The following is a 4174-nucleotide window of genomic DNA, read 5'->3' as shown; positions in this document are numbered from 1 at the left end:
ATGAGAAATAAAGAAATGTTAATATGTATTTTGTAAGAATGTTTTGTTTATCGTTCAATGTGCTTACAAGGTTTCTTATATAGAGATACAATGGAGAATCATCTAGAGCTATAACCAAAGATTTCAAGGGCTGTGATTATGGAATCACGATGATATGGAAATTACGTATTGAGAAAGTTTTCTTTAATTTGTTGCTTACGTTATTGCAGTTACATGGAAAATATACAAAAAGACTTTTCCACACAAGACTAGATTCTCTCTCGCTACTTTTGTACTTATTTGGGAAAGGACTTGACGAGAGAGAACTAGAAGATTTAATAAATCAACAAAATAACTCTCTATAAATTATTCCATTAAAATCGCAATTTTCATATGCAATTTTTTATATTTATAATTTAGTTTGGGTATACACTATACAGCAACCCAAAATAAAATACATATTCAAAAGAAACAATCAATAGCACAATCTTTATACACTCACAAAGAGTTTTCTTTCTTTAAGTGTAGTAGATACACGAGCCATTACTTGGATCGGCAAAAGTAAAACAGCCAGTACGGCCGAACCTACAAGCATCTTCGATACGCCCATGGCTTTGATAATAAGCGTTCATGACATACGACGCATGGTCGAATAACGTGTTAGGGTGATAGCAAGTTCCACCAGGTTGGATCGGTGTACAATCGACGCCGTTGCTGCAACCAAAATCAATGTTGGCTTGTAACTGCTCATCTGAGGTACCAGGCATCGCCATGCACCATTGTCTGCAAGTCACGACGGGGATAGCGACAGTTGATACGAGAAGAACAAGTGTTAAAAGTTGCAACGACGACATTGGAAATGGTAAAGGATTCAATAGTTTTTATGTGTTATCTTTTCGTGCAAGGGCATGTATATATATACTAGGGAGAGATAATTAGAAGAAGTAATAATTTAAAAAAATACTCTCTAAAGATTATTCCATTAAAATATTATGATATATTTCTTATTATAATTATTTTGTAGATCTTTTGATATATCATATTTAACTAGATATCTTTCAGTTATGGATATAATTTTTTTTAAATTGATGAGTTATAAATAACTATATACAACTAACTCAAATTTTTAATTTAATGAAAAATAAACATTTATAAGCTACTTTAAAACATTTTAGTTACGGATTTGAACAAGATTGAATTGGTGGGGTAGTCATTGTTTGGTTAAAAATGTAATGTATGCCTCTATGAAACCTATAATTTTTTTGAAAAAAGACACCTATGAATATATTAAGTGAGTTACATTATTTAGTGAACATTACATACGAATGTGTGACTTTATGTGAAAGCGCGTCATGCAACTTAAATTTTTATATCAAAACGATATTTGCTAAGTTCACCAAAAAATAAGATTGTTGACAAAAATAATTTTACTATCCCCCCGTTACAACTAAGAAATGGACCAACATAAGAGGTAGGAGTTTCGAAAGTTGATCATTGCAAATTCCCATGGGCCTCCAAACATTAAGAGAAGTCATTGACAATGCCCTAAGTAGATAGAAGGTTGACTTCATAGAGATATACTCCGATTATGTGTTGATATAAAGCTCCGATTTGAAAGTAGAGGAGGTTCAATGATGATGAAAGACGTACGCTTTGGTGCTTACACAAAGACCAAAGTCCTAGTTTAAATGTGAATGAGATTGATGCTGAATTCTTGATGAAAAAGTCTTTATGTAATATTGAGACCCCTAATTTATAGAGATAAGGAGGTTTGGCGCTGATTAAGTATTCTTGAGCGATGTTTTTGTCTTTTAATTAGAATTGTTAAAGCATTGTTATACCATCTTATATTGCTAGCCTACCTATATAATTAATATTGCGACCCCTAATCTACAGAGATGAGGAGGTTTGACGCTGATTAAGTACTCTTGAGCGATGTTTTTGTCTTTGAATTAGAGTTGTTAAAGCATTGTTATACTATCTCATAGTGTTAGCCTACCTACCACATAGAAAATTGTAAATATTTTTACCAAAACCTTAAGACATTAATTGTTTTCGTCATTATATAATCTCTTTTATTGGTCGTTTATAACCTCACTATGTTCAAACTGACATAATGACAAACAAAGCCGGTCCAGAGTTTCACAAGGCTATACAAGCCAATGAAAAAATGGGCTACATAACTTTTACCTATTTAATGATTTTGTTGTTAAGAAAAAAAATTGTTTAGGCATTCTCAAAGGTAAAATTCATATACAGGTGATACAACCATTGAATTTTTAAGCACAAGAACTTTTCTTAAATTGGCCGAAACTAAACGATATTATTAGCGGCTGCAAGCTATGCTTTGCCGGCTTGGCCTTATGGCCGGCCCGATGACAAAATTAGACACTTGTATAATGAAATTAACTTATATATATATATATAGAGATTAATTGGAGAAAACTGATGGATAGATTATTTTTCAACTTATTTAACTGGAGTTTCGGCCAAACAAGTTCCCACACATACATGTTAACCGGAAATTAAAATGCTAATAAGATACGAAAACACACGAGCCATGGCTTGGGTCGGTATAAACTTCAATGCCAGTATTATGGAAATTGCATTGTGCCTTGGTGGCACCAAGGTTCTGGTAATACAAGTTCATTGCGAACGACGCGTGGTCTCTTACCGTGTTTGGTTCAAAGCAAGGTCCACCGGGATTGATCGCTCCACAGTCACGGAATCCTCCTTCGTCGCTGCAAACCCAATCTATATTCGCTTGTAGTTGCTTATCTGTCCCTTTGTCATTCGCTATGCACCATACTCCTTTGTTTTCAGCCGCCCGCGAGAGGTTTCTTAGTGTGGCGTTCACAGATACGGTGGATACGAGGAGGAAGAAGTAGAGCGTCAATGGTAGAGATATCGTTTTTGTGACCATTATTGCTTATACGTACGTAGATTGATATTTGTTTATAGAGTAAACATTTTATGTGTTTGTTTCTATATATACAATAAATGAAACGGTGATAAGAAGAAAATAAGGTTTTGTAATAATTAATGCAAAAATATGTAATATTCTCTCATTTGTTTGTTTTTCCTTGTAGTGTCATGTATATATAGAAGAAAATCCAATATCGTTTAATGCATCATTTAAGAAATCACATTTTCTAGCAATGTGATAAGAAATCACATTTTCTAGCAATGTAACTGACAATGTAATTTTCAACTTTCTTGACTCTTTTTTTGTCACATACTCACATCCACGTAACTGACAATGTAATTCAACTTTCTAGGCATTTTTTTGTCACATCCAAGTAACTGCAATGTAATTCAACTTTCAACCCACTTATCTCTAATCGATAAGCCACAACGTGTGCTCCTTTCCAAGGGAATACTTTGGTCGTCGTGCTAGTTTGAAGATTCCACAACTTTTTTTTTTCATAGGATTAATCGAAATTTTAGCCTCTGTTTTTTTTTTGTCAGAGTCCAGCAAAAAGAATCTTTCCTATTTGCATCAAGTTTAATGTGTATAATCACCTACACATCTTTGAAAAGCTCTTTCAAGATATATGTAGGTTCATCTCATGAGTTGCGTTTATGAAGTTCTTAGCCATTAATACAAGTATCGATCGAGATGTACTTAAAATGATTCATCAACAACATTTGAGAAATATGAAGATATATATTCTATAAGTTGAGAATTAATATACTCCAATAGTTACATATTAACTTATATATAGATTAGAGAAATTTGATGCATACATAGTATTTTCAACTTATTTGAAGATTCGGCTTAATAATTTACCACACATATACATCATATATGTATATATTAATAAGATATGAAAATACACGCGCCATGGCTTGGGTCTTTACGAACCTGGGTGCCAGTACCGTTGAAAGTGCATTGGTCTTTGGTGGAGCCAAGATTCTGGTAATACAAATTCATTACGTACGACGCGTGGTCTCTTAGAGTATTTGGTTCATAGCAAACTCCACCAGGATTGATCGGTGTACAATCGCGGAATCCTCCTTCGTAGCTGCAACACCAGTCTATATTCGCTTGTAGCTGCTCATCTGTCGCTTTATTATTCGCCACGCACCATACTCCTTTGTTTTCAGCCGCTGGAGAGAGGTTTCTTTGTGTTGAGGTTACGGAGACGGTAGATACAAGGATGAAGAGGAGGAGTGTCAATGATAGAGACATTGC

The 4174-nt window shown here is 34.1% G+C and overlaps 3 protein-coding genes across 3 annotated transcripts; all 3 read right to left on the bottom strand.

The window, feature by feature from the left end:
* Positions 1-388: 388 nt before the first annotated feature.
* On the bottom strand, positions 389-980 carry LOC9298323 (major pollen allergen Ole e 10). The gene has a single exon (XM_002862201.2). The coding sequence runs from the start codon at positions 831-833 to the stop codon at positions 498-500; it is 336 nt and encodes a 111-aa protein (XP_002862247.1). The 5' UTR covers positions 834-980; the 3' UTR covers positions 389-497.
* A 1437-nt stretch (positions 981-2417) lies between these two features.
* LOC9298322 (major pollen allergen Ole e 10) lies at positions 2418-3025 on the bottom strand. The gene has a single exon (XM_002862200.2). The coding sequence runs from the start codon at positions 2900-2902 to the stop codon at positions 2513-2515; it is 390 nt and encodes a 129-aa protein (XP_002862246.1). The 5' UTR covers positions 2903-3025; the 3' UTR covers positions 2418-2512.
* Positions 3026-3654: 629 nt separating this feature from the next.
* Positions 3655-4171, bottom strand: LOC9298324 (major pollen allergen Ole e 10). The gene has a single exon (XM_002862199.2). The coding sequence runs from the start codon at positions 4169-4171 to the stop codon at positions 3797-3799; it is 375 nt and encodes a 124-aa protein (XP_002862245.1). The 3' UTR covers positions 3655-3796.
* Between the last annotated feature and the right edge of the window lie 3 nt (positions 4172-4174).

This window comes from Arabidopsis lyrata (assembly GCF_000004255.2).
Source record: "Arabidopsis lyrata subsp. lyrata unplaced genomic scaffold ARALYscaffold_835, whole genome shotgun sequence".
NCBI lineage: Eukaryota > Viridiplantae > Streptophyta > Magnoliopsida > Brassicales > Brassicaceae > Arabidopsis > Arabidopsis lyrata.
The sequence above is the reverse complement of the archived record's forward strand: the minus strand, read 5'-3'. Positions and strand labels throughout refer to the sequence as shown.

Excerpts from the sequence above, each read along its gene's own strand:
- LOC9298323 (XM_002862201.2), bottom strand. The coding sequence starts at position 833 with ATGTCGTCGTTGCAACTTTTAACACTTGTTCTTCTCGTATCAACTGTC.
- LOC9298324 (XM_002862199.2), bottom strand. The coding sequence starts at position 4,171 with ATGTCTCTATCATTGACACTCCTCCTCTTCATCCTTGTATCTACCGTC.
- LOC9298322 (XM_002862200.2), bottom strand. The coding sequence starts at position 2,902 with ATGGTCACAAAAACGATATCTCTACCATTGACGCTCTACTTCTTCCTC.